This window comes from Podarcis cretensis, assembly GCF_951804945.1.
Source record: "Podarcis cretensis genome assembly, chromosome: 9".
NCBI classification, from domain to species: Eukaryota; Metazoa; Chordata; class Lepidosauria; order Squamata; family Lacertidae; genus Podarcis; species Podarcis cretensis.
In genome coordinates, this window is record NC_137178.1 from 41,919,491 (window position 1) to 41,939,202 (window position 19,712).

General features: G+C 41.3%; 1 protein-coding gene across 2 annotated transcripts in view; it reads left to right on the forward strand.

Moving 5' to 3' along the window:
* Positions 1-6,426: 6,426 nt before the first annotated feature.
* LOC307224011 (uncharacterized protein) overlaps positions 6,427-19,712 on the forward strand; it is a 396,785-nt gene continuing 383,499 nt past the window's right edge. For both annotated transcript variants that reach the window (XR_013842368.1, XM_079990452.1), the window contains exons 1-9: positions 6,427-6,610; positions 9,205-9,305; positions 9,387-9,456; positions 9,850-9,980; positions 12,476-12,561; positions 14,087-14,186; positions 15,716-15,759; positions 16,777-16,854; positions 18,728-18,924. Coding sequence is in view for 1 of the 2 variants with exons in the window: in XM_079990452.1 (XP_079846578.1) it covers positions 6,442-6,610; positions 9,205-9,305; positions 9,387-9,456; positions 9,850-9,980; positions 12,476-12,561; positions 14,087-14,186; positions 15,716-15,759; positions 16,777-16,854; positions 18,728-18,924 (976 nt within the window). In the remaining variant the exon portion in view is untranslated. The remainder of the gene's footprint in view (positions 6,611-9,204; positions 9,306-9,386; positions 9,457-9,849; positions 9,981-12,475; positions 12,562-14,086; positions 14,187-15,715; positions 15,760-16,776; positions 16,855-18,727; positions 18,925-19,712) is intronic.

Consider the following 19,712-nt stretch of genomic DNA (forward strand, 5'->3'; position numbering starts at 1 on the left):
TGTGAAATAATGCTGATCCTTAAAATCTCTTGATAATATTTTGGCACAAACCAAGATGCTCCTTACGCTTTTTCATAGAATTGTTGTGTTGATCCAAAAGAAACACATGAGTGAGAAGAGAGGTAATTTGCTACATTTAATCAAGACCCTGGCAGCATTTACTTTGCCATTCTAAGTGCTTTTGGTTTTGCTAAGGTGTCCTTATAGAGACAAATCTTTAGAAAATGAATAGAAGAATGGGCAATTCATTTTTAGAGGCCAAAGTAAAGCCCTTTGTGTACTGAATTGAGCAATTTTGAGCCTTTTGTGGTTTATTGACGGATTTCTCAAGCAGCTCCTGAATGATTAATGCAGATGGAGATGGAAGGCAGATTTCTTAAGCCTAGATACTCATGTACCTTTCTCAAACTGATAAGAAAGGTAAAAATGGTATTTGGTTAGTTTTTGGGTCGAACTTTATAAATCCCATTGGTTGTGTACATAGAGGTTTGAGCTGATCTTTGTTAGCCTTTTCTTTCAAAGGGACATTGGAAAGTTATCCTGAACATTCCTGTTAAGATTAACTTTTGGGTTTGTTTTTTTAAAAAGCGAAATGAGAAGTCCATGGAATGGAAATATCTGTTTATAAGGCAGCTCAGAAACTTGGGCAATAGGTCAGGGCACTTCTAAGAACGTACATAGCAACTTTGTTTACATTTGTGCACCACAGCAATGATGGGATGGAAGTTTAAAATGGAATCAGAATTTCCACAGGCAACCAACTACCCCCCCCCCCATTATGCGCATCACTGTGAAATAAATAAATACACGATTTGAACCATGTATAGGCAGCCCTGCATAGGGAAGTTTTTAATGTTTGTTGCTTTATAATTTGTTGGAAGCTCCTCAGAGTGGCAACATATGGGCAACATATAAATGAATAATAATAACAACCAAGAAACAGTACCAAAAAAGAGCAGGATAGAGCTGGGGTGGGGGTGGGGAGAGCTTGCATGGCTGCTCACAGTGTTTTGCCACCCTCACTTACTCACCCTCTTTGGCTTTCTTCTTGGCCAGCAGAGCCATTGTTTGGGATGTGCTCTGCATCTCGGCCCACCTGCCAGTCTCTTGCTTCCACATAACACAGAAAATATTCATTACCAATTTTATTTTGAAAATACTCATTTTGCTGCTACTGTAGATGCTTCTCCTGGCAATAGAGACAACAAAATATTGCTTGACTACACATACAGTAGTGCTACATTCAAACCAAATTCAGAGGAGGGAAAATTACATCCCTTTATAACAATCACATGAGTTTTATTCAACATGTCTGATTGAAGATTAAACTGCATCTTAGATTATAAAGGAGACAATTTGATAATAGCATTAGAAATACAATAGTATTTTTTTCTGCTGTTGTTTCTATGTCTTCTCTTCCAGAGTTTGTAAGATGTGGTTACGTTCATAGAATCATAGAATTGTATAGTTGGTAGGTACCATGAGGGCCATCTAGTCTAACCCTCAATAATGCAGTTTTCTTTTGCCCAACGTGGGGCTTGAGCCTAAAACCATGACATTGAGTCTCACGCTCTACCTACTGAGCACTCATACAATGAACAAGATTTGGAAGCATTTGTCAACATCAGATTTTAATATTCTTTGGTCAGTTCGTGCCCCAGCTTCCGGAACACAACATTGCCCGATTTCATTTGACTGATCTACAGATATTTGAAGGACTTCGGCTCATTTACAAAAGGTTAGCTTTAAGTTCTTTATTCAAAGATTGTGGTGTATGCTTTACCTTGAGCAGAAGACAGTGAACTCCATTTGCTCAACAAAGGTCTAATGCGCTAATGTGCAAGGGGGAGATAAATAATCAGCTCAAATATTTGCAGAATACTCTGCAAGTAGGTGAGGACAGAGTCTACAACAAACTCAGCTGTTTGTGAGTAATGCTGTTTGATGAAGTAGTCTCAGGAAAAGACTGACAAATCAAACAAATTTTCTGGATAGGATACAGGTTTATGTGTTTGCAGAACATCGTATACAATAAGCAATGTTACTGGCAACCGGAAATGTAACATTAATTGTGAAATGGCCAAAAGGTGCATCATCATTTGTCCTCAGTAAAATAAAATGCCCTTCATGAGTTCTTTAGCAAATGGGACACTGTGTCAGGTTGTTTCCCCAACCCCCAGATATAACTGAGGCTGAAATCTAGGGGTGCCAACCAGATTTCCTGCGACTGGTACAGCGTATGTGAATTGGGCTGTCTGAATTCTGCTCCCCTCCCCAAACAATCTGTTGACAATACATGTCTAGCCTACCTCACAAAGCTGTTGTAAAAATAAAAAGAGGGGAGGGGAAGACAGCCTTTAGCTCCTGGGAGCAAAAGCAAGATACAGTTACAGCCAACAACCAATTTATGCATGTGCGAGTGTGCACACATGGTGCTGAACCGGGAAGTGACCCAAAACCATCACTAAAAGGGCGGAACAGGGGTGGGGCAGGAGTGAGATGGGGCAGAATGCTTTAAGTGGGCTCTGTCGAAGCACGCATGGGTCCAGACTGTAACTTCTGCACAAAATGTGTAACTTCTGCACAAAATGTGGATTGCCTGTATACAAAAAGAAGCAGCATACACTCTAAGCATGTGTAGTTTCACAACTCTCAGCAAAACACACACACATTTTGACAACCATGATAAATGAAAGAAGTATCTTTGGATTACAGTCTACATGAATTTCAACTTGCTGCAGCTGTGATTTTATGGTTGTATTCGTTGCTTCACTTTGCATTTTATATTTTAGTTTGATGGTTACTGTATAGTAATAAAAAATGCACAAGTGATGACAGATGAGTACTGTACTGGTTGTTGGGAGACATGATAAACGGGCCCACCCTCTGCAATATCACAATTTTTTCCTTACTTGGAAGGAAACCTCATTTATTTCATGAGTTACATCCATGTAAAACATACCAAAGCTAGCCAGTTGTGTTTTACACTGTAAAGGCAATGCACTTGGGGAGTGTATGAATGAATGTGGTCATGGAAGAAAGTGCTTAAACAAACATATCCCAGTACACAGGCAGACCTTCCTGCTTCATCCAGCATCAGGCTAGCAGCACAGACATGCTTCTCTCTTTTCCCCCCTCCTGCAACCGATTCCCATGTGGTCAGCATTCCTTCCTGATTTGCTTAGCAAAAGTAATGAAGGAACCTTAGCAAAAACAGTTGTATCTGCAGCCTTAGAACATTGTCTCCACATTTTGCTTTCCAAACCTCTTTATAGACGTCTGATTGACTTCACTTTTTTTAAAATGAAAATGAATCTGGGCTCCTTGCTGGCTTGGGGCCAGGAGATGTGTGTCCCACTCACCCTCACCCCCTGGCTGGCAGCCCTGCTTGTTTCTTTATTGTGCTCCTATCCTTGGCTGCAGCACTAAATATAGTTACATATCTGATTAGTTGTTGTATAACCTCACTTGTCTCAATACAGAAAGTGAAATCACTTCCCAAAGCTAATGAGTTTCATCCAGAGATAGATTTGCATCTGAACAATGCAACTCTGGCCCAAGACATTTTGGCAGCTGAGGCAAACCACAAAATGGCATCCTCCTCCTCTCCACTAGGGAAGAAGGGGTGAATGAAGATCTACATTGAAAACAAGGTGGGGGTGGGGGATGAGATCAACCTTACCCAATGACACAACGATTAAAGATTGCTTTTCTACTCCAAAAGTTGTTTCAAGTTTACACTAGCCCCATATGGCTCCATAAAGTCAATAGGGACTAGAGCAGGCTGCACAGACAACAGCATTGCCAACTTCTTTTTAGTTAGATCAATAGGCTAGTAAATAGTTTTGAAACACCAATCCTTTTGTGAACATGTACTAAACAACGATAGACTATTAAGTATATCTATGTATTGCTATAGACTGCCACCTGCTGTCTTTTTATGGTAGCATTAGAGTTCCTTAGGGTTTGTGTACTGACTGAAAAAGGAAAACAAAATGCAAAAGTATAGTATGCATCAGAAATGCCTTTTCACTGAGAAAAGCACAAGAAATCCAAATTAATGTTTTTTATAACCAAAAGGCATGTTAATATGGCTGCCGTGCGGTGTTATTTTTAGCTATACTATGGCTATTCTATCTGAATTTGATTGCGACTAAGTCCCATGGACTGCAAGAAGATCAAACCTATCCATTCTTAAGGAAATCAGCCCTGAGTGCTCACTGGAAGGACAGATCATGAAGCTGAGGCTCCAATACTTTGGCCACCTCATGAGAAGAGAAGACTCCCTGGAGAAGACCCTGATGTTGGGAAAGATGGAGGGCACAAGGAGAAGGGGACGACAGAGGACGAGATGCTTGGACAGTGTTCTCGAAGCTACCAGCATGAGTTTGACCAAACTGCGGGAGGCAGTGGAAGACAGGAGTGCCTGGAGTGCTCTGGTCCATGGGGTCACGAAGAGTCGGACACGACTAAACGACTAAACAACAACAACAACTCTTCCTAAAGTACAGTAGTGAGTTGCATCATGCAAAACCAGCCTCTGCTTATAAACCTTTCAGTGACTGATAGTTGGCACATTGTATGATAAACTAAAAATAGCATTGCTTATATTGATTCCTGCTCTTTTTATACCAGTATCATTATTGTCAAGATTTGGCCACTGTTGATGGTGGTGCAACACAGCCTCCTGCTGGTCAGAGTATAATCCTAAGGAATTTTTAAGTTAAGCATCTCACAATGGCCAAGTTTTCTGATGGTGCTTTCAATTAAGGTTGTTAAAATATTGCAAATGTGTGTGTATGTTTGAAGTTGTTGGATTTTTGCCAGAAAAGGTTTAAAAATGCTTGGCACACCAACATTTCATGTTGACCCAAAGTATGGTGTTTCTTCCCCAACTATTAATAAGCATAGTTTAAAGCACTACAGTGGTACCTCGGGTTACATACACTTCGGGTTACATACGCTTCAGGTTACAGACTCTGCTAACCCAGGATGAGAACAGAAATAGTGCTCTGGCGGCACGGCAGCAGCAGGAGGCCCAATTAGCTAAAGTGGTGCTTCAGGTTAAGAACAGTTTCAGGTTAAGAACAGACCTCCAGAACGAATTAAGTTCTTAACCTGAGGTACCACTGTATTTAGTCAAGTAAAATGTAGGAACAGGGAAGAAGTACTCTTTGCACATGCTATGGATGATAACGTTCAAGCCTATCTCCTGTTTTTAAATTTGTTTTTATTGAGGACAGAATTCTGACAGATATTTTTGTCCGAGAATTGAAAAACGGGGGGCAGTGACTGGAACCCTAAATAAAAACTCCCAAAATGTGTGTGCGTTATTGTTTTTCACTTTTTCTCTCAGATGGAACTTTTGCTTCCTTTGACATACTGTATAGCAATTTTAATTTCTTTTTATTTGCTGTTATATTCTGCTCCATTAGCTAGTGAGACAACCATCCCTGGAAGCAGATGCTGGGGAAGAAGCAGGGTAGTTTAAGATAAGAGTGTACGGACCCTGTGGTTTGCGGTCCCTAAGCTAGCCTGCTGCCTTCAGGTGCAAAGGAGGATCCTGTTTCCAAACCAGTGTGAATTCAATATTCTGCTGCTGGTCCATTCAGCTTCTGTATATGAAACAGGATGAGGCATCTGATCTTTTGTTTCTGGCAGCAAAATGTATTTGGGAAAATGACAACCATGTAAGGCTAGTATTGGAAAGGGTGTTTTCATCACTGGTACACCTTTTCCTTCTATATTTATTTAACTCAACGGGCAGCAAAGGTATGCATTTGGGGAGGGAAGTCAGTGTCTTGAATGTGGCTGATCCTGGGTTCGAGTTTCAGAATATTCGTTAGGTGGAAGCTGTTGAGGTCCTTGACTGCTGTTGTGGACAATATTGGTCTAAATGACCTGGTATAAGGCAGCTTCTGATGTAAAGCAGCAAACACTCCTATAGTGAAAGGCTTTGGCTCCTCTTGGCCCAATGAAGAGTTGTTAAATCCTGGTCAGGGTCAAAGGATCGCTGCCACATTTTGCCTGAGAGCTCCTGCACCTTCATCAGCTGCCTGACGCCTTTGTTTCTTAAAGATTCCTGGGTTTTTAACAACTCCAGGAGGTTAGCATTTCCAAAAAGGTGCAGCAGCTTCTACGGTCGGAAACTTGGAAAAACTACTACCGCAACTCTGGAGAGGGAATGGCGCCGCTTCACCAGCCGGATTTCTGCCTGCCACCCACAGGCAACACCCCATGGAGAACGGCGGAGGCCGCCTTGAAGAACCGGGAAAGCTGCGGGAACGCGGAACGACACGGCGACGGCGGCAGAGCCGAGGGCGCCAAAGTCCGGGCGAGGATCCCGGGCGCTGACTGGCGGCGCCCGGCGGCCCTCCTTCTCCGCGCCACTTCCTCGGCCGAGCCCGCCCAGGCCTCGCCTCTCGCCCAGGAAGAAGCACCATGAGCGGCGCCGCGCTGCTGCTGAGGCTCCCGGCGGCCGCCACCGCCCCGCGCCTCTCGCGGTGGACCAGCAGCCGCCGCTGTTGGAGCAGCGAGCCGTGCGCCCCTCAGGCGAGCCCGGTGCGGATCGGCTGTGCCTCGGGCTTCTGGGGAGACACGGCGGCCTCAGGTATTACGCAGGGAGCCGCGGCCTTGCGCGCCTGCACCGGGCGGCAGCTCCTCCTGCTGGTTGCCCGCCGGGAAACCCCTCGGACGGGGAGGCGGGAAAAAGAAAAACTCCCTTCGCGCCTTCCGCGGGTATCTGCTCCGCTCCACTCCGCGGAGTTCCCTTCTGAGCCGATCGCGCTGTTCGGCTGCACTCCTTTTGCCACGCTTATCTGGGAGCGTGGGCACCGTTGAATGCAATGGCGCGAGATGCTTTGCATGCCTCGAATATGCCCAAACCGGCGTGCACAGATTCACGATCTCCATTATTAAGTTCTTCACTCGCTTCTCGCCCCGTTAGCCTTCGCTGCAGTTTTTGCGCGCTTCCTCGCAGACTCTCTCGCCCGGCCTGCTGTCCCGATCATGCCATCTGAACGCACCTTTGCATTCGCTTGCCCTTACAGTGTTCAGTTGCTTAGGTTTAGGTTCCGCACAGGCTCACCTTGCAAAAGCAGTCCCGTTCCTTCCTGGCTTGATTCATTGGAAGTTTGGGGGTGAAATCGGGCCAAAAGATAAAACAGCAGATGGCGCTGAAGTTGCTGCAAGTTTGCGTTGTTTGTTTACTCGCTGCAACCTCTCAGATTGCATGCAACGATGCAATCGAACCTCAGGACTAAGGCGCATCTGTTTTAGCGGGATTTACAGGTCAGCGTGCATAGGACTGCAGCCTAGGAGTATCCAAAACTTCTGATCGCCTAGCAACTGTGTAATCACAATTTCAGCTTTGTAGTTTCGTTGCTTTAGCTGTCATGCAGTCCGGGGAAGGCAGACTTCCTTAATTTTTACCTTTCCCGTTTTCGGCCGAATTTCGGAAATATTTTGTAGATCCCAGTAAGCCTTTCAATCCTACTTACGGGTATTCAAATTCAGTTCCAAATTTCAGGAAGGAATCGGAGCTCTCCGCTCATGGCGACGCGGCTTCACTCCACGGGCTGGGTAGCGACTCTCAGCACCGCACGCACACCCGATGCCGCTCCGGAGCCTTTAAAAAGGCTCTTTTGCAGTAAAGGGGGGCGCAAATGGTGCCCACTGAGTCTCCTTGCTCACAGGCTTCCACGCCTGTGATTTTTGAGGGTCCCCGCTTCGCCGTAGCGGTCAGGCCCGAACTCGTGAAGCAGTCCTCCTCCGGAGCTCGAAGGGAGGACCTTTTAATTTGTGTTGAAAAATCAATTAAAATTATTTTAAAAAAATAAAAAAATAAAAAGCAACTGTGTAATCACAGTTTGGCGTGATGGAAATGATGTAAAAGGAGTATATAGTTTCGTCTGTAAATGCATGCTGTGAACATGACTCTGAGGCTGCAGTCCTAAACACTTGGGAGTAAATCCTGTAAAAAAGGTTAAAAAAAAAGGTAAAGGACCCCTGGACGGTTAAGTCCAGTCAAAGGCGACTATGGGGTTGCGACGCTCATCTTGCTTTCAGGCCGAGGAAGCCAGCGTTTGTCCACAGACAGCTTCCAGGTCATGTGGCCAGCATGACTAAACTGCTGCCGGTGCAACAGAACACCATGATGGAATAGAAAAGGAATAAAAAGCGGTCCTTATTTATCTACTTGCACCGGCGTGCTTTCGAACTGCTAGGTTGGCAGAAGCTGGGACACAGCAATGGGAGCTCACCCCATCGCGGGGATTCAAACTGTCGACCTTCTGATTGGCAATCCCAAGAGGCTCAGTGGGACTTCTCAGTAACTTTGCAAAGGATTTGGTTTTCAATGTGACTGGAGGGTGGGACTAGGGAGGAGCTATTCTGGATAAATGAGTCCAAAGTGAAAAGGCATAGTCCAATATAATAAATGTCATGTGGGAACTGATTTGGAGAGCTGCAACATATGTATCTATGAATGGTGTACTATTAAAATAATTTCCTTATGGCATTCCTCAGTTTTGACAACCAACTTGGTGGTCACCTTTTACTTATTGTAGACACTTTTTAGTTAGAACATTATTACTCTCAGTATTTGACACTTGAACTTCCTTTTAGTTGATCTTAGCTTTTTACCCATTTCACTTCCTTTGATATTTTGCCACAACAATTTTATACCTTTCTCTGTAACTGGATAGTGTGATCCTAAACTTTTTAGTGTAAAAAGGAGTTGTCATTTCTGGCCAGTTTGCATAGGTACTTTCCCTGTAAGACACTTTTATTACAGAGTAATCTCAGCTTAATTCCCTCAGATTTAATTTGAATAAAAATACATAGGGCTGGGTTATAAACTAGTTTCAGTTCAGTTCAGTTCCATTCCAATGTAAACGTCCACCAAAATGTCCCTTTTGAGCCAAAATCTGTTGTTAGTGTAATATGCTATCATAGCCGTCCTTGGAATTAAAGGCCAAATTTTACAGGTTAGTCATGAACTGTGGTCTTGGGATTTGACTTTAAGAAATTAGCCATTGCATATATGTAGCTCATTGGCCTTGAATTATATTTTAAAGAATTATTATTAACCCATAAGTCTGTTTGCTGCAAAGCCCATATTCCTGAACTGTTTTGCATTAGATGTTTTTGCAATGTGAGTGTGTGTGTGTTCTTACTAAAGACAGTTTTATTTCTTTGTATTAGTTCCTCAACTACTCTATGGAGGGAAACTGGATTTCCTGGTTTTTGATTACCTTTCTGAAATTACAATGTCTCTACTAGCTACTGCCAAAGCTAGATCTCCAGTGAGTAATTCTTCTGAAGCAAACATTTTAAAAAAATTATTCTAATAAAAACATTCGCAATTTAATTTTCATTTCTTTTAGGATTTAGGATATACTCCTGATTTTGTATTAACTGCTATGGCTCCATATATAAAGGACATACACAGGAAAGGTATGATTTTGTATTTTATATTGCTGTAATAATTTTAAATTATTTGCAATGTGTGTGTGTGGGGGGGGAGAGGGTACTTGACCCATGTGCTTGTTTTAAACCTTGGCTTGTAAAACCTTGATTGATTAGAACTGAGCCAAATTCTCCTCCAGTTTACAAAAACTCTACTTGCCTGTAGCAATTCCTTACTGACTCCCAAGTGTCTGTTTAAAGGTCTGTTTTAGTCCAGTCAGAGGTATGGATTAGAGCAGCCAGCTGTAATTTGTAGCTAACTTTTAGTAACCATCTGAGTAGAAACAAACAACAGAGAAATCAATTTATATGTGTGTGTACATACATGAACAGTGTATATACATTGTTCATAATCCTATATATTTTTTTTGCCTTTCTTAGGTGTTCGTGTTGTAAGCAATGCTGGTGGAATGAATGCTCTTGTCTGTGCTTCTGCACTCCAAGAAGTGGCCAAAAAAGCTGGCGTCGACTTGAAGATTGCTGCTATTACTGGTGATGATTTAATGGGAGAGGTATTTGGATATTTTATTTCCTTAAATAGGAAGGTTGGTACTTTTCATACAGTTTTAAAACCGCATATATGTTTGTCGTAGAAGCCTGAAGTCTGGTCAGGTCCTTAGTGTGTCTATTAAACAAATGTCACCAACGTTACGCAAATGCAGTAGATAATCCATGGAGTTAGGAGACAGTGAGGTCTCCTTTGTCCTTATTCTTCCTCCCCACCTGTGAGGATTCGGGAAATCAGATACCTCTTCAATGGCAGCAAAGAAGCAGATAAAAGAAGAGTTCTTATCAATTAGTTTATTCAATAATCACAGCAAGAGACAAAGGAATGTGGTCTCTCTCTAGAAATGGCATTGCTCCAAGTAAAGTCCCACCTCCTCCATCTCTACTATTCTACGTCACCCCGACGTTGGCTAATCTGAGCTTTCTGCCGCTGAGCTTTCTTTTCTGTTACCATCAATGCCTGCCTAGTCTTAGGAGAGGGGAGGTCAGGAATGCTTTCCAAAGACACTGAGTCTGTCAGCTGTCTCTCCCCTGGTGTTTCCTCTTCCTGCTGTTCCTCTTCCAGTATCTCCCAGCTTCTCCCCACTGCAGTCTCTCAACTATGCCCTTCTGCAAACCACTGTTCTAAATCTATGCTAAATCTATCCTCCTGTCCCCGGGGGGTTCAGGAGAAGGGAGGGCAGTCCCCACCATTCCTCCTCAGTCCAGTCCCTGACACCACCAGTGTTCAAAACTCCCATTGTGTTTCTAGGTGCATTTTGGGACAAGAGAATTTTATTAGCTCAAGCAGTTTCTGAGCTCTGGGCGCAATACTGCGCCTAAGATTTCAGATTAAAAGAGCAGAGTGGAAGGAAAGGAGGACCTTTTCCTGCCTCCCCTCTTCCAGCTACTCTCTGAAGACTGGAGAAGAGACCCTCTGAAGAATATTAGAGGGGTGGGCAGGGGAAGGACTAGACTATGGGAAAAATGAACATAATATTTTAGTCAAAATAGATAAAAAAATAAAAAAATTGTCTAGTAGCACCAAAGACCAACTAAGTTTGTTCTTGGTATAAGCTTTTGTGTGCATGCACACTTCTTCAGAGGCTTATACCAAGAACAAACTTGGTTGGTTTCTAAGGTGCTACTGGACAATTTTTTTATATATTTCAACTGAGTCAGACCAACACGGCTACCTACCTGAATCTGTAATATTTTAGCTGCAGTTCATTCATTTTCATCTTTGTATTCTTGTTATAAAAAAGCACGCCTAGACATTCTGTTTTTGTGCCCATAACCTACGTTTAAGGAGCCATTTAGCTCCTAGTTTTCATATCTCAGTTTCTAACACTGCTCCCCACACCCCATTTTCTGGCATCCCTGTTGAGATGAACAAAAGTTATTGGTAGCCTGTTGACTACTACCTCACTTCAGCAGTTATTATGATACAAATTTTGTATGGGCTATGCTAGCATGTAATAATTTTACTATTTGATAAAGTGATGGCTGCTATTTATGAAAAAAATTCCTTGGGCTAATATTGGTAAACTGCATAACAATGTGAATATTCAAAACAATAGCTCATATTCATTAAAATCATGGGAATCTTGCCCTTACAGTGGTACCTCGGGTTACATACGCTTCAGGTTACATATGCTTCAGGTTACAGAATCCACTAACCTAGAAATATTACCTTAGGTTAAGAACTTTGCTTCAGGATGAGAACAGAAATCGTGCTCTGGCGGCGCAGCAGCAGCAGGAGGCCCCATTAGCTAAAGTGGTGCTTCAGGTTAAGAACAGTTTCAGGTTAAGTACAGACCTCCAGAATGAATTAAGTTCTTAATCTGAGGTACCACTGTAGTTCTATTTTAATAAACACTGTACTCATTGTACTGTACACTGTACACAACCCTACGCAAACATATATATTTGTTTAATATTTGTTAATTATTTCCTATCAGATATTTTTGGATAAGGATAAGAGAACCTTACACAATGATGTGATCTGTTAGCACTTAATTGCAAGCAAGATCAAGTGAAAATAATGGGGCTTGCTTTCAGCCATAGGTTCCTGGTATAAAAGCAGTGGGTGGCGTTCAGATGTCAGAATTCTAGTCTTCTAAATGTGCTTGAGTGCTTCCCCTCCCCCAGGCTCTGCAGTGCTGGTTTGTAGAGATTGTTCAAACCATTGTTTGTTAATTTGGTCATCATGGCAAATTATTGTTTGAGAAAATCAGGAAGTCTTTAATTAAGTTTTGAAAGAAAATGAGGAGAGGGGAAGCTCTTGACCCTGTTATTTGTTTCCAATTCCCCAAATCATTTAGCCACAATTTCTTGATTAAATGTTGAACACTCTTCTGAAAACAAACCTATTTAGTATCCCCTAACTTAATTTACCTCTTGCAATTGATAAATTTTATCTAGCATTATAACAGAAACATTACTTATTTTTCCGTCCTAGAAATTAGAATTGTAATGTAAATATTTTCATATCACATACATAAGTTTGGGTATTTTACAGTTAAACAGCATCAAAGAATATGCCTCAAAAGAGGAGAATGGGAAGCCGTTTCCAGAAAACATTCACAGCATGAATGTATATCTTGGGTAAGATCTTTAAGAAATTCATCTTGTTAAAAAAATATATTATACGGGGAGCTGCTTTTTAGAGCACGCCAGTAACAGTAGCAGTCTGTGGGTTGGGGACAGCATTGATCACCACCTACCTTCTGAACACCTGAGTACCACTGCTGGTTCCTGAGAAGGGGAGGGGTGAGGCATGGTATGAGTACAGCAGCACAAGTGTTGAATTGGCTCTGCCACCATGCCTTGTTCTCCACACCTTGCCCCTCCCACCACTAGTGTCAATTTGCAGGGACAGGAAGTGTGATGCCTTAGCTCAGGCATAGGCAAACTCGGCCCTCCAGATGTTTTGGGACTACAACTCCCATCATCCCTGATCACTGGTCCTGTTAGCTAGGGATGATGGGCATTGTAGTCCCTAAACATCTGGAGGGCTGAGATTGCCTATCCCTGCCTTAGCTGAAGAGTTAAGGCTTCTTTCTATAGTACAGTTGTACCTTTGATCCCGAACACCTTGTGAATCAATTGTTTTGACCCCTGAAAGTCACAACCCGGAAGTGAGTATCCTTTATTATATACAGTCGTACCTTGGGTCCCAAACTCCTTGTGAGTTGGATGTTTTGGCTCCCGAACGCTGAGTGTTCTGGTTTGCAAATGTTCTTTGGAACCCGAATGTCCAACATGCCTCCAATTGGCTGCAGGAGCTTCCTGCAGCCAATCAGAAACCACGCCTTGATTTCCGAACATTTTGGAAGTCGAACAGACTTCTGGAACGGATTCCGTTCGACTTCTGAGGTACCAGAAAGTAGTTTGAGAAAGGCATTTCAGATATGTGCATACTGTTGCACAACATAGCCAATGGGAAGGAAGTTATATGCCTGATCTTGGGGTTTCCTGTGGGAATGAAGGGGATTCGCCCCACCTGTATCTCATCCCTGGAATGCTTCATCACCTGGCCTAATGTTAGCTACTAAAGATAGTGGAAACGTTGCCTGTGACAGATCTATTCCTGGAGAGTTTTCTGCAGGTATAGCAGAGGATTCTGTGGTAGAAATAGCCACCCTGCTGGTGGAGCTCCTCTCCTATCCATTTTCAACTTGTAGATCGAGGGGTTAGGATTGCGTTCTTAAGGTTCAAAGTTAGCAGTATTTTATCAACCCAGCCAAACCTATCCTAACCTTTTAAGGCATTTTTGTATCATTTTATTTTTTTACAGACGGGAATCTGAACCTGAGAGGTGGTGGCTTGTGTAAGGCTGCCTACTGAGTGTGTGTCTGGGGCATTATAAACTCTGGGGCACAAGATCCCTCGTTCATCATGTTGTTGCTCTCTGCCCAGTAATATTTTGTTGTGTGTAATATTGAGAATTTAATCAATGATTCCGGCTGCAAGATCTTTTCTCTCACGAGCTCAATTGAATTGAGGGGTTGTTCATTCATGAACTGTGTGCTGGATTTAATTTTAAATCTTTAAGATCGAATGTTCAATTATTTTGAAAGGTGAATGAGTAAATCTAGTGTTTTAATGATCAATACTTCTGTTTCTTCAGTGCAAGGCCAATAAGCAGAGCTCTTGACTTAGGAGCAGACATTGTGGTGACAGGAAGATGTGTTGACAGTAGCCTTGTATTGGGACCACTAATTCATTCCGTAAGTGTGAATCAATGTTTCTGAAACAGTTTCTTCCTCTAGGAGTCATCTGTATGAATATTGAACAGGTTTCCAGTTTTTGTTATTTTAATTATAGGCCCTTGAAGTAAAATCCAAATGTATTTTCATTAGTTTTGTTTATTTTGGAACCATCCAACTTGATGAAATATGCTTATTTAGAAAGTAGTTAGACAGTGATCAAGAGATCAAGAACTAACTTAGCTTTGCAACCCCCTCCCTGTCTTTTTCAAACTCTTGTTATCATAAATTGATGAAATCTGTATATTTCTCTCTAAAACCTAGGTTGGGGGTTCTAGTAGTTCGTTGTAGTTCTAAAAGAAATATGGAGACAAGCAAATCCTCATATTGGCATTAGTTACTTTTTAGGAAAAAAATGTCATCCATGTTAATGAACTTCCTCTGATAAATCTATCATCATTATTTAACTACCTTTCTCTCATTTATAGTTTTTACAGAACAAAAATATTTACAACATGAAAATGATTTTGCTTGCCACAAGGTGGCATAAAAGGTCAACTTTAAACATGTAAATTTTTTTTCATGAGTTAGAAATTTTTATCTAAATGTCTGGTTAGGCTAAAACAAATTTCTGCAAGTATGTAGCTGAGCTGATGCACAGCATCTTTAACATAATCAGTGTATAAAAAGTCAGAGACGTCAGTTTTTGATTTTGTTTGTAAATCATATCCTCTGCATCGAAAACCTTTTTGCTATTCATGCTGCAGATCCTTATCTATATAAGTTTGGTATTTACCAAATGAATTTTGAAAGCCGGCTACATTGTGTCCTGGTTTGCAGATATTGCGAATACTCCTCTTTATATCTGTAAAATGTTCTTCCATTGTTTATTGATGTCTATTTAATTTTCAGGGCACAATTCAGTTCACTACAGGCTCTTTACCTTGCCATGCATCCATGCAAGTTATCTGCCCCAAGGGGAAGGATAGAACGTGTACCTAGGCATCACGTAGTCCTCATCCAGTGGCCTTCTTTTCCTGATAGCGTATGTGTGTGTGCATACAGGGAGTGGGGAAATTGGGCTCAACCTACCTCTAGGGTAGGTTGTGATGAACTGTTCTTTGCATTTTAAAATTCAGTGCACCACTTAAATGTACTTCACTTAACACTTTAAATGGGACGCGGGTAGCGCTGTGATGTAAACCATAGAGCCTAGGGCTTGCCTATCAGAAGGTTGGCGGTTCGAATCCCCGTGACGGGGTGAGCTCCCATTGTTCAGTCCCAGCTCCTGCCCATCTAGCAGTTCGAAAGCATGTCAAAGTTCAAGTAGATAAATAGGTACTGCTCTGGCGGGAAGGTAAACGGTGTTTCCATGCACTGCTCTGGTTCGCCAGAAGCGGCTTAGTCATGTTCGCCACATGACCCGGAAGCTGTCTGTGGACAAACCTATAGAGCGAGATGAGTGCACAATCCCAGAGTTGTCCGTGACCGGACTTAATAGTCAGGGGTCCTTTACCTTTAACACTTTAAACCTTTTGTTTCTTTTATAGTTTGGCTGGAAGAGAGATGACTTCGGCCTTTTAGCATCTGGAAGGTAAATGATTTGACTTTAAAAAATGATAAATGCTTTTAAAATGTAATGCTGTATGAACGTCGATTATGTTCTGCATAATTCTAATTGAAACATTACTTTGAAAAACATGAGTGCAATGTTTGCTTTCACATTTAATTATGAATACCGTATATCAAATTATTTTGAGTTCCAATGCAGAAGTGTCATGGTTTCAGGAAGCATATCTGGATCCAATGAAGTTGATGCAGGCTTCTGCATAGAAATCCCCTGCTAAATTGGAAATTATGTACAAAGAAAGTATGTTGCATGCATAGTTTTTGGTGCTGGATCTGCTGTATTTGTGGTTCTTGACAGTGGAGTAGGAACTCTGGATTAATAGACTGTAACATTTGCGAGCTTCCGCAGTGCTAAATTTATCTTTGGACTCTGTGTGTGTCAGACTAGATTTTGCCTTCCTCTTTCACTCTTTTCCTATTGAGGGAGAAAGAGAAGAGGGGGGTTGAAGGACTATCACCATCCAAAAAAGGCAATTGATGCAATTAGGCCTTTTAGTAATTAGCATCAACTATCTCTTCAGAGCTATATGAATACTGATGTCACTAAGATTCACTGATTTCATTTGGACTTACTAGGAAAATGGCCTCAGGTCAAAGTCTCTGAAGTTAATGAACCAGAATTATAAATTAGTTGCTGATATTCCATAGTCAATTTAAGCAGGAGGACTAATTACATAGTAGTAATGTGTTCCCTGACTATCGAACAGATGGAAGAGGCCAAAGAAGCACTCTGTTCCAAGATACGCTAAAGATTATAGAAACTGCCCATGGATCCATTACGTTTTGAAACTTTTATCTATTATGTGGGATCCCTTAAGGTCAATTTGACCATTATAGATGCATCTAACCATGCGTCATATGAACAGGATATTTTTAGGTTAGCTTTCTTTGCCTTCTGAAAGATTAAAGTTGAATCTGAATGACTGTATACTAAGGTGTCTGCCACTGAACTAAAATGTATATTACGACTCTCGGTTTTCAGTCTTGCAGGCCATCTGATTGAATGTGGTGCTCAATGTACAGGCGGAATATTTACTGATTGGCATAAGGTACCAGACTGGTATGTTGATTCTATTTTGATAGTTTGATTTGATTTATGTGGTGAAAATGAAACAAGGACACCTTAAGGGGATTTATCACTTTTCTTTATGCTTATTTTGTCAGTTTTCTCTCTCAAACTTTTTAGGACAGTATGTCTCAATATTAGATACATGTATCAATATCAGTATATGTGGGCAGTCTAAATTATTTCATCAAATTTATTTCATCAAATTTATATACAGCTTGTGTGTAAAAACAAAACCCCAAACCCTCAAAATATATGAATCCCATTTTAGAAATTGCTATGCCCCTTTGCTTTTCTCTGTGTTTTTGGAGGCCTAGCCAGGCCAAGCTTAAACATTTGAATGCAATTTTACCTTAATTTCAGCCGTTTTAATTATACTGTGCATTCTTTGCCTCACTGTAACCTAGTTAGCTCCAACCTACCACAGATTCTTTAGAACCATTGAATACAGAGTGTTCTGTTCTCCACACTGTCATCCCTTTTTTTAGCTTGCCTTCTTTTTTCTTCTTTTTTATTGGTTTTTCAGTTAGTTTATAGCCATCCTTTTCATACACGTCAATATTCACAATAAACAATTGGACACAATGAACATTCCAACGTTTAACCTGTATGCATAAACTAAATAGAAAATAAATATTATGTTACTTATCTACTTATTTTGTTGTTACTTTGTTTGCACCGGACTTCTTTCCACCTCTTACTTGGGTCCATGGAATGCTATGTTATATGCCTTTCCAATTGTATCTAATATTCTATTTACCATCTTTTCCACTATTTCTACTGGTTGTCTGTACAAGAGTCATTCTAGCCCAGTCAAAAAATTTTAATCACCACAGTAATCTCCCAGATATTTTTTTAATTTACTACAATTGTTGTTGAATTTTTGGTACTCTTAACTTCCCTGTCAGCTTATCCATCACTGCGTGTTCCATCAACTTTACTTACCAGTTCTCTTCATTGGAATTTGGTCTTCTTTCCAGTTTTGTGCTAACAATACTCTCGCTGTGGTGGCGTGCATGAACAACTTCAGATCTTTAGGGAATCTCATTCCCAATGATTCCTAAAAAGAAAGTTGCTGGCTTTTGGGGAAATGATAATTTAAACATCTTTTTTAACTCACTATAAATTATATCCCAGAATTATCCCATTTTTTAACATCTCCACCATGCATGATATATTGTTCCTACTGCTTTATTACACTTCCAACACAGATTTGACTTATTTTTATACATCATCGCCAATTTATTGGGTATTAAATACAAACGGTAAAAAGTCTTCATATAATTTTCTTTAAGAGTGTAGCATGCCGTGAATTTGAGATTTTTCCCATGCTGAAAGTTGGATGTTATGACCTATATCCATAGCCCATTTTATCATGACTCACTTAACCTCCTCTTCCTTTACCGACCAATCTAGCAGAATTTTGTACATTTTTGAAAGCGTTTTCTCCTCATTATAGATCACCTCCTTTTCAAATCTCGAAAATTCTGTTGCAAAGCCTTTCTTTTTATCTCGCTTAAAAACCTCATGTAATTGATAGCCTGTCAATCTACCTTTAATTTTCTCAAAGTTCTTAAGTTTTAATTTTTTAGCTTGCCTTCTGTTTATTTGTCCCCATCTCTGATTTTGGGGCACAAACATTTCATCCCCCAGTTATTTTTCCTTATTTGCCATAATGCAACTGGTCATTTGACTCTTCAAGAGCTTTGAAAACTGTGTGTGTGTTCTATATCCTTTAAAGTTCTGGGTATATGTTTTGGAAGTAGATATGTTTTTGTCCCCCCAACCATTGCCATGTATTGCTTGTTATTTGGTTGCTTATATATTTTCCAAATCAATAAAGTATTCAATGTTTTCAACCCTTTAGGCATAACATCGGTTTTCCCATAGTAGAATGTTCTTCTGATGGAAGTTTTATTGTATCCAAACCACCTAACACAGGAGGCCTCTTGTCTTTTGGCACGGTGGCAGAACAGTTGGTATATGAAATTGGTAACCCTAAGGAATATCTCCTGCCAGATGTCACATGTGACTTCTCTCAAGTTTCCCTTGCTGAAATCCCAGGTTAGTGTCTGCAGAGGGTGTGTACAGACATGCATAAACACAGGATTATGAGTTGAAGAAACAGGTAGAGAGGATAAGGAATCATAGCAAGAAGAGTGTGACCCAGGGGTAGTCAACCTTTTTATCCCTACTGCCCACTAATGCATCTTTCTTGATGGTAAAATTTCCTTACCGCCCACCAGTGCTCAATGGAAGGAGGATTCAGCTTGTGCTGTTGTACCCCCTACCGCCCACCTAGAATCCTGAAGCACCCACTAGTGGGCAGTAGTGACCAGGTTGACAACCCTTGGTGTGACCAAAGATGGAGCTGTGTGCCATGAAGCTGAGGAACCAAGAAGTGCCAGGGGGAGCTGATCCCTATCAAAGACCAGAGTTAAACTTGTATGTGGCTACTTGCACATGGCTTTGTGGAGAAATGTACCACCTTCCTAGGTTCTAAATTCCAGGCTCATGGAAATCTAAATCTAATTTAAGTACAGGGCTGGTAGGAGGGGAGTACATTTGCACTGGGCCATGGACCCTAGACTTAGTTTTCAATTTTAAGTGAGTCAATTTGATATTTCTATACAAAGTTAGAAAGCAAACTGTGGAGGTACAGTACTGTAAGGCTTCAGCACTGGGCAAGCAGCACTTTTGCTAAGGAATTTAATCACTGTTGATAAGTAACCAAAGGAAGAAATGCTGACCACTCCCACTCAGGAAAGGGGTATTCTCAGAGTGGTAGATAAAACAAGAAAACTCATTGTTGCTGTTAGCCTGTGCTGGACAGAGGGTGATACTGGGGTTTA